The sequence below is a fragment of the Vicia villosa genome, linkage group LG5 (assembly GCF_029867415.1).
Source record: "Vicia villosa cultivar HV-30 ecotype Madison, WI linkage group LG5, Vvil1.0, whole genome shotgun sequence".
Lineage (NCBI taxonomy): Eukaryota > Viridiplantae > Streptophyta > Magnoliopsida > Fabales > Fabaceae > Vicia > Vicia villosa.
The window spans coordinates 133061813-133076408 of NC_081184.1; the positions used below are offsets into that span (position 1 = coordinate 133061813).

General features: G+C 33.8%; 3 protein-coding genes across 10 annotated transcripts; 2 read left to right on the forward strand and 1 right to left on the reverse strand.

Moving 5' to 3' along the window:
• The first annotated feature begins 203 nt into the window (after positions 1 to 203).
• LOC131607402 (uncharacterized) lies at positions 204 to 4839 on the forward strand. Of its 8 annotated transcripts, none has more exons than XM_058879411.1 (8): positions 204 to 609; positions 2185 to 2238; positions 2633 to 3178; positions 3261 to 3444; positions 3863 to 3938; positions 4098 to 4125; positions 4213 to 4268; positions 4500 to 4839. In XM_058879411.1, exons 4-8 carry the CDS (start codon positions 3428 to 3430, stop codon positions 4623 to 4625), a joined length of 303 nt encoding a protein of 100 aa, XP_058735394.1. In that variant the 5' UTR covers positions 204 to 609; positions 2185 to 2238; positions 2633 to 3178; positions 3261 to 3427; the 3' UTR covers positions 4626 to 4839. The 8 variants fall into 8 exon arrangements, 3 of the variants coding, with proteins under 3 accessions (XP_058735394.1, XP_058735395.1, XP_058735393.1); XM_058879412.1 differs by having other exon boundaries at positions 3075 to 3178; XR_009285289.1 differs by lacking the exon at positions 2185 to 2238 and having other exon boundaries at positions 4050 to 4125; positions 4504 to 4824.
• Positions 4840 to 6960: 2121 nt separating this feature from the next.
• On the forward strand, positions 6961 to 9288 carry LOC131602555 (sm-like protein LSM8). The gene is made up of 6 exons (XM_058874700.1): positions 6961 to 7082; positions 7238 to 7290; positions 7567 to 7607; positions 7725 to 7799; positions 8815 to 8867; positions 8965 to 9288. The coding sequence occupies exons 2-6, from the start codon at positions 7254 to 7256 to the stop codon at positions 9053 to 9055; spliced, it is 297 nt and encodes a 98-aa protein (XP_058730683.1). The 5' UTR covers positions 6961 to 7082; positions 7238 to 7253; the 3' UTR covers positions 9056 to 9288.
• A 654-nt stretch (positions 9289 to 9942) lies between these two features.
• LOC131602554 (pentatricopeptide repeat-containing protein At2g01860-like) lies at positions 9943 to 12062 on the reverse strand. Its single transcript, XM_058874699.1, has 2 exons — positions 11909 to 12062; positions 9943 to 11659 (listed from the first exon to the last, which is right to left on the reverse strand). Exon 2 carries the CDS (start codon positions 11611 to 11613, stop codon positions 10165 to 10167), a length of 1449 nt encoding a protein of 482 aa, XP_058730682.1. The 5' UTR covers positions 11614 to 11659; positions 11909 to 12062; the 3' UTR covers positions 9943 to 10164.
• Positions 12063 to 14596: the final 2534 nt, after the last annotated feature.

Sequence of the window (14596 nt, forward strand, 5' to 3'; positions counted from 1 at the left end):
TTCTCCAAAACGCTATTAGTATTCTTATTTAAGTTAGCATTTTTTTATAAAACACTATTATTTGACTACGTATGTTAGCGTTTATCAAAAGCGCTATGTTTTATATAATATATAAATTAATTAATTAGTTATTAATGAATAAAAATAAAAATAAAACCAAAACACTTTTGTTCAAAGAGTTTTTCGTTTTCGCAAACATATTTTTGACACTCACCGCCAGAAACATAAACAAGATCCTCAGTTCTTCATTGATTCTCCCAACCCATTCACTTCCTTCATTTCATCAATTCTTCCTCATCAGCCATCGATTCACCACCGTCATCCAGTCCTTTGTTTTATCGATTTACCACCGTTAGCCCTTCCTTTGTTTCCTCGATTCACCACCGTTTCACCAGAAAGAAAGAACGAACAAAATTCGTTCGTCAGCCATCGATTCACCATTGTTTCACCACCGGAAAGAGGAAACACTGTCGATTCAGATTCACCTCCGAGTCACCACTCAAACAGAAAGAGGAAACATTGGAAAGAAAGAACGAACATATCGCATTCTCTGTCGAACTCAGCCCTTTGTCAGTTCACAACCGTGGTCCCTCTCTTCATTGGTATCTGGTAATCTTTCTTTTCTCAATTTTTTCTATATCATTCTTCTGTGTGTTGATTGTTAGTTTTGTGATGTCTTAGTGTTAATGGACACGCATAAGTTTGAGTAGCGATATTGAGGGTTTATGAGGTTAAGTTGCGGTTTAATGGTGTCATACGATTTGAGTGATGAGGTTTGTGTTGTTGTTGTTGTGTGTTTGAATGGTGAGAGATGAGCTGGTTGTTAATGTGAGCGAAGGTAAGTGGTTTAGTCACAAATTAATCGATTCTTCTTTTCATTCCAAGCTGGTTAACGACATAGTCTCGTAAATGACTTCTTCATTAATAAATTATTCTTTTCATTTTTATTTCGTTATGAAAACCTTGATTTTGCTCCTTTTTTGTCTTTTAATTTTCTATGCACAATTTGTTTTCTCTTTAAAAACGCGATTCTTCCTAATTGCTAGAGAAAACACTAATATTGAGTAATTGTTTGATAACTACTCTCTTCAGCTTCACTCTAAGTTTCAGGAACTAAAGAAGATCGATTTTTTACCGGTGCTTTTTAACTTGAATAACATTCAATTTTAAGGTTTTGGCTTTGTTACATGCATGTCCATAAGATGAAAATAAGTTGTTTATCCAAGAAAGCCTTTAATCAACCCGTCATGCCAAACACGCTTATCATATAAGTGCTTATGTATAAGCTTATTGTATAGCATTGTCACAAACTAAAAAGAGCTTATGAACATGTCAAAAGTTGTTTTCGTAAGCTCTTTCAAACCGACTTACAAGTGTTTATGCTAAAAGATAACTCAAATAATTCAATCTAATCTGATTTCGAAACTTACTACTAGGGAGTGCTGACATTGATGAAATAGCCAGTGGTTTTTACTTTTTTCTGTCATATATGATTTGGTAAAGGAATGTAGCAATTGTGATCATAATTTCAGAGATCTTTTAACCTTATAGACGATATATACTATCAGATAAGTACGATTTAAATGATATCCCCTGTTAATTTCACTTAGGTTTGATTTGAAATTAGTGGTATGTAGTAGGCGTCGGCGAGTTCATAATCTGTTTTGGACTAATTTCCCAGTTTCAAATTAACTTGGACATGTCTATGTAGGGTTTAGGTGTTGCAATTTGTATTTGTTATGACATTTGAGTATCTTACTAATGGTACAACCATTTGTTATTAAGTGGTATAATAGTGTCGGGTAAGGCCGAGGTGGGAGTGCATGAGGGAAAGAAGGGGGAACGAAAATTCATGTTAGTTTAATTTTGGTTTCCTTTGGGGAATTTCATTCATGTTTCTTAAATGAATGACTTAAGTTGTCTCCTGGTATATTTGCTCACATGTGTAGGAGTGAAGGCTAGTCAGCTATATTTTAAATGTTATATGACATAGATTTGCTCAAATCCAGTTTTCAAAAGTAGAATGGAATTTTCTTTAGAGGCAGCTAGCAAATCTTTCTTGGTAGTTTAGACAGCTAGTCAATATTTTTGGTTAGTTTAGATTTTGTTTATACTATACGTGAAGGAAACTTTATACTCTCATGTTCTTTGTGCATGTTTTTGCAATACAATTTTGTTAAAAAGTCAAGAATCATGTGGATCTCGTAGATCTTCTCGAGATAGCAGACTTGAAGAAAGGTTCGAATTTATTCATCTATTCAACTCACTTTTTGTATTTCTTTTTAAATTTTAATTTTGAGGTTTGTAAGGTTATTCTGATGCTTACTGTGCCGTGTCTTGTGTGTTTTAGCTTATCTATTAAACTAGTGCATGATTTGCAAAATATCTTTCTGCTAATATCCCCAATTATGATACTATTGAGTATCTTGATTTGATGCCTTAAAATACTACAGAGTGTAGTTTCTTTCCGTTAGTTGTGCATCATCATTTTCGCTCTATCCGTGTCTTTCCCAACTGAAGCTTTTTATGTTAATCAATAATGGTTTTGATAGGCTCTGCATTTCTGATTATATACCTTTCGTACTTTAAATGTATTCTAATAGTTTTTGCCACGTTGCTTGATGCATATTAGGAGCTGATGTAGCTGGAGGTAGAGGTTTCTATCTCAAAGGAGACGACGTCTGTCTTAACCAAGCTCTAATCAACTTCGGACTTGAAATTTTGGAGAAAAGGGAATATACCTTATTAAAAACTCCTTTCTTCATGAGAAAATATATAATGTTGGGTGATCATATAAGAATTTGATAATATTAAAAACATATAAGATATTCAAATGTGTGCATTCTGAAAAGTGATATTCATGAAAATTTGTTCAATGAGATAAGCTATTGAAAAAGAAAACTTATATTAATATGAGTATTTTTGGAATGACATCATTAAATATATTAGAAGTAGTTTTATATTTGAGATTTTGAGGCCACCGAATATTAATACTCCAATGACTACTAACAAGCCTAAGGCCACCCCCAATTGTTTCCTCTAAACTGGTCATATCTAAGGAATTATTATATTAGGTAACTGGTGAAGGAGATGACAAATATCTAATTGCAACAGCAGAGCAGCCACTTTGTGCATATCATATAGATGATTGGATCCAACCTACCCAGCTACCCCTTAGGTAACATGAATTTAGTCACATCTTTCATATTAAACTTGAAAACTATGTTATATTTTTAATTTTGGAAACATAATTTCTGCAGGTATGCTGGATATTCATCTTGCTTTCGTAAAGAAGCTGGATCTCACGGTCGAGATACTTTAGGAATATTCCGAGTTCACCAGTTTAAGAAAGTATAGCAGTTTTGTATTACCTCCCCAAAAGTCAATTATTCATGGGACACGCACGAGGAAATGCTTAAGAACTCTGATGAATTTTACAAGGCGGTATGACAATGTCCTTCATTATAAAGCCATTTTTTTCATTTGAGCAATTGTTTCGAAACGATTTATAAAAGAGTAATAATTTACGATTTATATTATAATACTCCCTCTGGTCCTATATTTAAGAAAGAAAAAATATCAAGACCTATGACACTCATTTAATATAGTAAATTTTTTTCCTACTGTACATGCATTTGGAAAGCAGATTTGGAATGGTTGCCCATGTTAAAAGTAATCTATAAGATTAATCTGCCGTCTTGTTTAATGCATCTCAATATTTCTTGTAAGGTTTGATATGTAGGACTTTGTTGTATGTTTGTGGTTATTGTCTGTCTTCTGTCATTAGCTCATTCTATTTCATGTTGGTTGTGTATGGAAAGTGAGTTTAAGTATTTTGATGTTGATTATGCCCTTAACCTAGGTTGACTATGACTTTTGACGAAGTTAGTGTGTATCCTATCCCAGCAACACTTTACCTTGTCAAAAATTTGCTCCAGGTTTGTGACTAATGCTTTAAGTTTGTTGTTATGATGACAATGAAATTATTCTACAAAACTTTTTTTTCCCTTTTTTCACAACATATGTTATAAAGCTTTTTGAATATGTAGATGCTCCAGGCTATCAGATATTAAAGAACTTTAATGTTATCAATACAGGTGGGATCGCTTGTCCACCTTTTGATTGGTACATTGATAATCTTCTATTCAACTTGATTGTAAAATGTAACTTGATTTGTAGATACTAAATTAGATTTGTTATTTATTTAACCAGGGTCAAGATATGCAGTGCAAAGATCTGGAAATGTTCTCATGGCATTCAATAACAAGGTATTAATCTAGTAATCAACGGAAATATAGAAAGAAGGATGAAGTGTATACAATTGAAAAAATAAATCAGATTTGAATAAGATATAATTTAGAATTTTCTGATATAAACTTTTTCATGTTGTCATTCGTAATTTCTAACAAATTTTTACACATATTTTCTGAGAGTTTCCTATGCAAGAATCCTCTTTGTAATGTAATCATGATTGAATAAATTTATTTTCATTGATGAAGGAAGCTAGTTCGGCTATCCCCTTATTCTCTCCAATTCTTGTTCCAATGGCTCAAAGCTTTGGTCCACTTCGATTAGATATTTTTTCTTCACCAACTCTACGAGCAGGGGTCAGTATTTCTACATAAATATCTTGCCTGGGAATGGAGGAAGGCACCTATTAATATCTTCTAAGAGAAATATTAGCAACCTCTATTGATGTATGTGAAATAGCATTTGGCTCCTTTTCTGTTTATAGTCATATTACAATAACCTTCCCTTCAGGTTGACTGAGAAACATTAAATATCCAAATGATATTTGTAAACAATTGGATTTGATTTAAAATGTTATTTGGTATTGTTGGATACTATGTATGCAATGAGTAACTTAAGGCGTTATTTGTATTGAAATGAATGTAGCTTTTTGATATTTGCACATCAAAAGTATGATTTTGTGTACAAAAAAAAATAGTGTACTACAATAGTGTTTTGTAGAGAGTGCTATTAATGAAATATCCTATAATAGCACTTTTAAGAGAAAGCGCTATCAAACATGTGTCATATATTAGCACTTTCTTTGAGAGTGCTATCAAATGTGTGCCATATATTAGCGTTTTTGTTAAAAGTGCTATCAAACATGTGCCATATAATAGCGCTTCATTTGAAAGCGCTATCAAATATGTGTCCTATAATAGCGCTTAGTTTGAAAGTGCTATCAAAATCAAATAAAAAAACTTCAAAATGTCCCTTCGATAGCACTTAAAGAAAAGCGCTATTAAAAATTGATACTTTAATAGCGCTTTTAAAGTGCTATTAAACAAAAAAAGTTATAATAGCGGTGCAGTTAATAGCGTTTTTAAGCGCTATCAAAAACAAAAAAAAAGTGCTATTAAATAGCTTATTTGAATTTAAGATGGGTCTTGTAGGAGGACTCACCTACTTTCTTGGTATTCAAGTAAAACAAATGGAAGAAAACATCTTTGTATCTCAAAACAAATATGCAAAGAGTATAATTAATAAATCTGGTCTTGACAAGGCTAGTCATAAAAGAACTCGAGCTGCAACTCATGTGAAGTTATCCTAAGATGAAAATGGAGTTAATATAGATCAAAGTTTCTACAGAAGTATGATAGGAAGTCTATTATACCTCACACCAAGTAGGCCTGACATCACTTTTTGTAGGTGTTTGTGCTAGATATCAAGCTAAACCTAAGACTAGTTATCTTACTTAAGTGAAAAGAATCGTGAAATACATATTTGAGACTTGTGGCTATGGTATTTTGTATTCTCATGATGCTAATTCAATATTAGTAGGGTATTGTGATGCTAATTGGGCTTGAAGTGCTGATGATAGAAATAGTACATCTGATGGAAACTTCTTTCTTGGAAACAATTTAATCTCCTGGTTCAACAAGAAGCAGAATGATGTCTCATTATGTATTGCAAATAGGGGTGGGAATAGGCTGGGCCGAGCTAGGCTTTGCCAAGCCTGAGCCTGGCCTGCTATAATATTCAAAGCCTAAGCCTGGCCTGTAGCCTATCATAGGCTTATTTTTTTGGCTTGGGCCTGGCCTTTTTGAAGGCCTGATTGGCCTATTAGCCTACTTAAAAGCCTATTTCATTTGAACATTTGTAAATAAGTCATTCAACTCGTCTTTATATAGACTAACAAATTAAAATATCAATGAGATTAAATGTTTGTTTGCATTAGTTTATTTGAGTTTACCTAGTAGCATCAATTTTGTGATATTATTTGTTTAAGAGAACTTATCGAAACAACTTATGACATTGTTCATAAGATTCTTTTCATCTTATTTTCATAATCTCTTCAAGATAACTAAAATTTATTTTTATATTTTTAATTCAAAGTAAAAAATATAGTATAATAATAATAAAATTATCCATTTGTATTTAAATAGGTCGGCCTCTTAGGCGTAAAAGGCTTTTTATGTGGCCTGTGGCCTAGCCTTTCTAGCTAAATAGGCTTATAAGAAAGCCTAGGCCTTTTGTATTTATCTAAAAAGCCTGGCCTGACCTAGGCCTATGTAGGCTGGGCCGTAGGCCCCTGTTAGTCGGCCTGGCCTATTCCCACCCCTAATTGCAAAGGCTGAGTATATTTCTGCAGGGAGAAAGAACACCCAATTTCTTTGGAAGAAACAAGGGTTGAAGGAGTATACTGTCTAAAAAGATGTCATGATATTATACTGTGATAACTTGAGTGCTATTAATATTTCAAAGAATTCTATTTGAGAATGAGGGAGGAGAAGAGTCTGACGCAAATTTAACATCAAATACTTCTGCAAGTACATAACTGAAAATATTTCATAGATGCATCTATAAAACAAATCAACGTTGAATAAAAAAAAAGTACGTCCAGATATACCTCCGAAAATCAGAGGTTAATTTGGAAAGGCACATGGTGCCTAAGAACCCGGGGTGGGGTAAGAGTAACATACTAGTTGATGTTGGGCCGGTTGAGTTAAAATCCAATCCTCATAATTAAGCGGCGAAGTGCAGTGAAGTGAACATTTCTAATCTCCCAAAACTAAAACCTTATTATTCCCCCGCCATCTCTCAATCACAATTCACCACTCCATCCCCCCTCGGTTCGTTTCTACTCTCTGCAGCATCTCTCAATTATTTTCTTCCCCTTTTCTCTTAACTCTTGCTTTTCAATTTTCCCTCTCTTTCATCTTCTTCAACTTTGCTCTGCATTCGCTTTACTAATTATAATTAATTAATTAAATTAACCCTTTTGCAGCTGTTATACAATCAATATGTCAACTGGACCTGGACTTGAGTCCCTCGTAGATCGTAAGCAATCTTTAACGTATTTCATTTTTTATTTATTTTGTATTTTATGCTCTTTTTTTTTTTTTTTCTATTTATATCATTTTTAAAACAATAAACTTTAATTTGATAAAATTAAGTATTAATTAACCTGATATGAGTGTGTTTTTATGTTTAAGGAACTAAATTAGGGTTTTGCTCTTTGATATTTCTTTGAATTGTTTGTGTTTTTTTGAGTATGCTATGAGATGTAATTTTGGTTTAAGATTTTTGTGTATTTTTGTTTTGTTGATTTGGCAGAGACAATTTCAGTTATTACCAATGATGGACGAAATATAGTGGTAAGTCTTTTGTATTTTCTAATCTCTTCATGAAATTAGCTTGATAGGACAGTGTGTGTTTGTAAATGTTGAATGTTGTTTTTGCTTCTCGTTATGATGTTTCTGTTCATTTTATAGGGAATTCTAAAAGGTTTTGATCAGGCAACGAATATAATTCTCGATGAATCCCATGAACGAGTTTTCTCTACCAAGGTATGAAATTAAGAATGGCATTTTGCATTCATCTTAAATTTTTATTTGCCGTAATTTACATGAGAGGATGTTTATACGTTTAGCTTTGAACTTGTGATACATTTAGTTTTGAACTTGAAGTGAAGAATAGTGTTTATGTGTTCATATCCTACAACTGTTGTTCTTTTGGTAACACATAGTTAGGCATGCTTGATGGTAGGATGAGGCATTGACTGTTGGCACGATATCGATCATCTTGAGCTTGATTTGCTTTTATTTTTAATTTTGTGATTTTGGTGTTACTTGTACCAGAATCTCCTGCATTTTGGTGATTGATAGGGACGAATTTGTGTGACTACTAATTTCCATATACCTTCCCCTTCCTCCTCTTTGAATATTTTATAATTTCGATTTTCGAGTACTCTCAATGCTGTTAACTCCGGTAGCATTGTGTAGCACTGACCCTCTAAAATGTTATAGCGATATAGCGGGATAACTGCTATTATCTAACTATCAATCAGCATACCAAGTAAATATAATACTCAAAAATAGAAAAATACACAATTAATGAGACTAGTTAATAATTAAAGAACTTAAAGTACAGATCTTTAACAAAGAAAAACATAACTGAACTGGACTGAAGCAGGAAAAAGAACACAACGATTGTTTGTGAGCAAGAACATAATAGAATGAGAATAAAACATTACCCTTATAAGGGCTTGAATTGACATTTAATTTTAACCCTTAAAAAAGAGATAAAAGTTAAAAAGAGGATTTGGGGAATTTCCCCCAATCTCTTATAGTTGACACAATAGCGGTTTGGGACAGTGTAGTTTTGCTGCAATTAACAGCTGTAACAACCACTATTACAGACGACAGGTTGCAGGCAAAAAGCATCGCATCTAACTCTACCATTGCTATGTTATTCTGCTATAGTATGCTATTGACGACATGGAGTTTTTTTGTTAGATTCTTTCTTGCATGTGATGATTTTATATGTTTTCTTTTTTTGGCTCATTCTTGTTGCTAATTACAGGAAGGTGTTCAGCAACTTGTTCTGGGTTTATACATCATTAGGGGTGACAACATGTATGTCCTGATTCTGTTTCTCCTAAGTCATGACATTTACTTCTATATTCTAACCCACTTTATGTTGGTTTTAATGGATTTCATTTGGTATTTGCAGAAGTGTTGTTGGTGAACTGGATGAAGAACTGGATTCTAACCTTGATTTGTCCAAGCTTAGAGCTCATCCCTTAAAGCCTGTCATCCATTGAAGTAAAACTATGTTAAATTGTTGGGAGATGCTTGCTGTCTTGGTGGAAAGGATTGGAGCAGCATTAAGCCAGGAAATGAAATGATATGAATATGCTGATAACATAATATGTTAAATAACTAAATATCTTGATTCTGTTGATGTTGTTGGCATGGAAATCATGGTTTTCTACATGCTGGATTATGTAATGCAACAAACTCCTAACTATCTGATATGGAAATACCTTTTTGTTTATGTCGTGCTTCCTCTAGTTTCGGTTAATGTTTATCTTATGGCTGAAATACGTTACATGTTACATGTATCTTTTAACAGCTTCCTATAGTTATATGAAAATGGCTTTGGTGTCTAATTTCGAAATCATTTAAGTTCACACACAACTAGTTAGGTTCAACTTGCTAATTTCACATATTTATAAATAAAAGTTATTAGATTGGAAGAAAATAGAGGGTTAAAATTTGAAGTCTTTAAATTTATTCTTTGAGTCAATATAACTTTTCTTTTATATATATAATGGAGTTGAATCATGAACTTAACAAGTCGTACTATATATAATTTAAGTTCAGACTATTTAGTTAATGAAGTATATATATATATATATATATATATATATATATATATATATATATATATATATATATATATATATATATATATATATATATATATATATATATATATATATATATATATATATATATATATATATATATATATATATATATATATATATAATTGAACTACATAATTTAAGTTCAGACTATTAGTTAATGAAGTATATATAGTTGAACTACATCATATTTAAGTTCAGACTATTTAGTTAATGAACTATATATAGTTTAAGTTCAACTTATTTAGATAAAAACAAATAAAAACAAAGTGATATCTTTTTATTCTTGGCCAACGCATACAAGGTGAAATCAGAAGATGTTTTTCAAACTAAATAGATCCAACATTTCCATATCATGCCAATTTGTTAACATTATCTACTACCATCACAGAGTTAAGATGTACAAACAGAAGACCATAAAGAGGGTTACAAACCTGGTACAAAAGATGTTAATGCTCATTAAATTCTTATACAGAAAACTCTACTGTGCTTTATTTATCGAATCATATGAACCTATGTTTATCTAACGTGAAACCTGCTATCTCGGCCTCCTTACAGATCTCTCTGCACTTTGCAGTCCTACCGGAGGCCATGTAAATTTCAAGCATGTCCTTGTATAAATCATAAGTGGGAGAAAATCCTGCTTCTTTAAGTTTTGAAAAATATCTCACGGCTCGAGATAGGTCACCTAAAGCAACAAACAGCTTTATTACCGCCCGATAAGCTGGAAGGTCAAAGAGGCAATTTGAAGCCTCCATTTCCCAAACTAAATCCACTGCCTCCCTGTGCTTCTCTTCTGCATGGAGGCTTCGTATAACAGTAGCGTACATAACCACACTTGGTGGACAACCAGACTGTTTGAACCAACTAAACAAGCTCTCAACTACTTCATACTTTCCCATCTTAGCACAGACTTTCATTATAGCAGTACAATCTCGTGCGGTTAAATTCAGTTCATCTCGTGCTCCGAGTTCTTCTAACAACGGCTCAATATGTTTGTATTTATCAGGGTTCTTTCCAAGTTCCAATATCAATTTCGCATAAATGCTGGAATCCAACATTCTTTTATCCCTTCTAGCAATTGCCATTACCTTCCAAGCAGGTCTAAGGTTTCCCCCTTTTAAAAAACCCTTAATCAATGCCTCTAACACCCTGCGGCTCGCCAAACCAGTAAACTTGTTCAGGTCCATTAGACTCTTCAACTCATGGTTCCCTGCCAAGACCTCAATCGTCGAGGCCAGAATCCAATCATCCGGGAAGAGATGAGGTTGATTCTGTACCCAACGGAATATCTGCAAAGCTCTCCCAGGGAGCCCCATATGTCCTAATTCCTTTATCGTCATTGATAAAGAATTCTTCCTCAGAACATGTACCCACTTTCCAAGAATTATCGACGCATCTTCATCTGGATTAAGCCTACTAATCTCTCTTGCCAACCCAACTAGAAAACCCGGGTTTTTATATAATTTCTTATCCATGGAAACGCGAGTAGAAACCATCGCTGGCAGTCTTTTCGGCGTTGGTAATCCCAACGGTCGTAGCTTGTGAGGAGACGGAAGCGGAAGAGGTCTTTCCCGATCCAATTTTCCAGGCTTTTGAGGGATTCTACCTTGAAAAAGCGACGATATAGCATCAATTTCATCCGATTCCCAAACATCATCAGTATTTTGTTCCTCCTCGTCACACTCTTCTACATTTAAATTCTTATCTTCATTATCATCATGAGTTTGTTCATTGTTGGGGAAGCTAGGCTTCTTCAAGAACAAATTAACACCAAACTCCGGAGGTTGCTTGTCGCGACGCGGATATTGTAAGTTCTTTGTTGGTGTTTCTCTTCTTCTTCTATTCGAATTCGATGAATGTGCTGATAAACTGATTTTCTGGTTTCTGTACAAATTTGTTCCCAGTGGAACAAAATGCATACTAGTAGGAAATGACACGGTGCATTCCATTGTTAGGGTTTAGAAATGTGGCAGTTGAATAAACATTGAAAATCACCTGCAATGATAGGAAATCTATTTTCATATTAGGTTGTAAAACATATGTTGTCAATTGGAGGCTGTGGCGCGGAATCGCGGTGCGGAGCGAGACTCCGCTGTTCTGCGATGCCGCAGGTGTGTTGCCTTTTGAATTGGCGGTTATCGCGGCGGCGAGCTGCGATGGAATTGCATACTAGCGCGCTACAAGGGAACTGAAGGAAAATACAAAAAAAAAATAATAATAATAATATTGAGGAAGAAGGAAAACCTGACGAGTTTATCACTGTTTGTGGGGCCGACAACGAACACCAGCAGTGTTTTACGGCAAGTTGAGTAGTGCGAGTTCGTTTTCCGGCGACTTGAGTTCAGTGCGAGTTCATCTTGTAGTGGCTACTTTCGGTTTTTGTTTTTGTTGTTTTGATGAAGATGTATATTTATTCAGTAAATTACAATTGGTGTGCCATAAAACATTTTCAATTTAACCCAATTTTTATTTCTGTTTGATTTTTTTTTTTTTTAATCTCATCTAAAATATCACTTATGAATGGATGTGATATGCCCATTATATAAAACATTTTAAAATGACAATGCGTATTAATTAATCTCAAACATTCTTACCTTTTGTTTTCAAATAGTTTAATCAATGAAAAATCACTATTTTATTATCTATATATTATACTTTATATCTGTTTACTCTAGAGAGGAGAGAAAATGGTAATTATTGACAATTAGGTATGAGTGGTATAAATAGGAAGATGATTACAATTTAACAACTCACTCATCTAGTAAAAATGGAAGGTTGAATGTGGAGAGTGATAGAGAAAGGAGAATTAGAGAAAAGATAATTAAGGGTGAGAAAGTGTTATTTTTCATTAACTAGGATGAGAATGCCTCCAAGTAGGGGTGGGATTAGGCCAGGCCGACTAATATGGCCCTACAGTCTAGCCTACACAGGCACAAACCAGGTTTTTTTTCAAATAAATAAGGCCTAGGCTTTTTTAAAAGTCTATTTAGCTAAAAAGGCTATGCTGCAGGCCATACAAAAAATCTTTTAAGCCTAGTAGGCTGACTTATTTAAATATATGTGAATAATTTAATTATTATTATAATATTGTATTTATACTTTGAATTAAAATACAAAAATCAAGCTTAATCATTTTGATGAACGAATGAGAATTAAGTGCAAAAACTTTATGAACAATGTCATAAGTTGTTTTCTTAAGTTTTCTCAAACAAATAGTATCAAAAAATTTATGTTAATAAGTTAACTTGAATAAGTCAACGCAAATAAGCATTTAGTCTTGTTGATCTTTTAATTTGTTAATCTATTTAAACATTAGTTAAATTTCTAATTAACAAATGCTCAAATAAAATAGACTTTTATGTAGGCTCTTAGGCCAAAGAGGCCTTCGAAAAGGTCAGGCTTAAGCCTAAAAATAAGCCTTTGATAGGCCACAGACCAGGCTTAGACTTTGAAATTTTTGACAGGCTAGGCTCAGGCTTGGCATAGCCTAGCTCGGTCTAGCCTATTCCCACCCCTACCTCCAAGACATTTATACAACAATTATACGTAGAATGGAACACAAGCAACATAAGCCAAATATAAGAAATTCAAAATTTTTGGACCAGTAACCGATTACACAAAATCTGTAATCGGTTACAGCTACTAAAAATAGAAAAATAACAAATAATGGTAAGCGGTTATTGCGAATGCTTAACTGGTAACACTAACTCCATAATCACTTTTTTTAACTTATTTGACCCATTTTAACACCTAAAACCGATTACACACCCGTGTTAACCAATTACAGCATTTGAATTACTAAAAAGTCTCTTAATACACCACCTTAATTCAAGTGTTCCAAGTCTTTTATGTTCATATTCATCTTCAACCTTTTGAATACTTCAATTGTGACACCCTTTGTTAACAAATCAATCATTTGGTCTTCACTTCTATAATATTCTAGTCTCAACCTTCCTTCACTAACAAGTTCTTTCAAGTAGTGAAACCTCATCTTAATATGCTTGCCCCTCCCATGTGCAATTGGGTTCTTAGCAAGATTAATAGAGGAAATGTTATCAACCATGAGCGTTACATCGTCACCCACACCGCTGCTCAGCTTTTCCAATAGATTCATTAATCACGCGACTTAACACGCACACAACAAAACGACAATATACTCGGTATCATAAAACGAGAGTTCCACTACCAATTCCTTCTTCGAACATCATGAGATTGGTGTTCCACCGAACATCAAGATGTATCTAGGTGTAAACTTTCAATCATCTTTATCTTTGCACCAATTGGAATCGGTAAAATTGAGTAAATTGCATTTTCTCCCTGTGTCCGATGCGGGAAAGAGAATTTTGGAGCCAATAGAACTTTTGACGTATCTTAGAATCCTCTTGACTGGTGCCAAGTGAGACACCTTCAATCTCTCCATGAATCTACTCACAATACCAACACTAAACGCTAAATTCGGTCGCGTATGGCACAAGTAACACAAGGTTTATAGACCCGTCTTACTCCAATCAACTTCTTTCTTTCCAGTAGATAAACTAACTCCCAAGTTTTTTTTCTCAATCGATTCTAGCTCTTCCTTCATAGCAAAAATCCATTTTGGATCATTCAAGGCCTCTTCCATCTTAACGGGTTCAAATTCGACCATAAGTGCATAATGGACTAAATCACCATCATCATTGACTTCGTTGTCTAAGAAAATCTTACAATCTTGGACTCTTAGAGGCAAACCTCGTTGCCTTGTTGATCTTCTCACATTCTCTTCAATTTGAGCTTCAACATGGAGCGTTTTTGCACTTTCTAATGCTCCAGAATCTGAATTTTCAAAGCAGTAACCAATTACAACTTTTACGTAATCGGTTACAGGTTGCTGCAACTCCTTGATTTCGTCAAAAATAATGTCTCGGCTGATCACAACCCTTCTATTTGTTGCAT